Raw genomic sequence first — 937 nt, 5'->3', positions numbered from 1 at the left:
GAAGAAACAGGTGCCAAAAAATAATTCGAATATGAAATGTACAAAGACTGTATCTAGGAAAACTAAAAGTTGTCAAAAATAGGATGCATAAAGATCAGTACTGTAAAGATTATTAAGTTGGGCGGCGGATCTTAGGGTGTTGCAGCAAGAGGACCCTGGGCCTGGACTCTTCTGTGACCCTGTGAGCAGCTGTTTATCTGCCCCTATCTGACAGGGATGGTATTTGGTCACACACCAGGGCCAGGGGTGCCTGTAGGTGCGTGCGCACTTGTGGGCAGCCTGTCTGGCCTGCTTCAGCAGAGTCTAGTTTAGAGAGCTGGCCCCTCCTCCTGCCACCTGCACACTTCCCCGGGAGGAGCCAAATGCAACAAGGCCTCATTCACCGGCTCAGCAGGAAGGCCTGCCTGGGTCTCTACCCCGTGCTCCTGGTCAAGCAGGATGGCTCCACCACCCACATCTGCTACAGAGAGCCTTGGCCCTTGCTGGTGGTGCCTATAGACATTGACCAGCTGTCTCCTAAAGAGAGAAGGGCCCGCTTCAGGAAACGGGAGGCCAAGTTCGGAGGAAAGAAAGAAGAGCCCGAACTCAAGGACGACTTTGACATGGAGCAGTACAAATGGTTTTGGACCAAAAAGTGACTGCATCTAGGGCAACCCCAGGAAGGAAGCTGTAAAGATGGGGAGCAGGTGTCTTCTCCCGCTCTGGATGTTTTAAAAGTATAAACTGGAAATCCTGCAAAAAAAGAAAAAGATTATTAAGCTGAATTGCACTGGTATTAGCCATTTGGAATCAGAAAATAATATGATTTACTATGACAGAACTGACAAATTTACAAGGAATTCTATAGCATTCGTCATCAAAAAAGAAACTTCCATGATATGATTGCTGAAGACAAATGGGTGCATAAGCAAATGTGGCAAAGAAAGCTGATGGTGCC

At 47.7% G+C, this 937-nt stretch overlaps 1 protein-coding gene across 1 annotated transcript; it reads left to right on the top strand.

Moving 5' to 3' along the window:
• Positions 1 to 216: 216 nt before the first annotated feature.
• MRPL55 (mitochondrial ribosomal protein L55) lies at positions 217 to 638 on the top strand. The gene is given in 2 exon segments (XM_013003636.1): positions 217 to 379; positions 382 to 638. Coding segments are annotated over 2 exon segments (420 nt in total).
• The last annotated feature ends 299 nt before the right edge of the window (positions 639 to 937 follow it).

Source organism: Echinops telfairi, unplaced genomic scaffold (assembly GCF_000313985.2).
Source record: "Echinops telfairi isolate 266 unplaced genomic scaffold, ASM31398v2 ScPeMD7_18;HRSCAF=68, whole genome shotgun sequence".
Lineage (NCBI taxonomy): Eukaryota > Metazoa > Chordata > Mammalia > Afrosoricida > Tenrecidae > Echinops > Echinops telfairi.
Note: the sequence above shows the minus strand (reverse complement) of the source record. Positions and strands in the feature narration are given on the sequence as shown.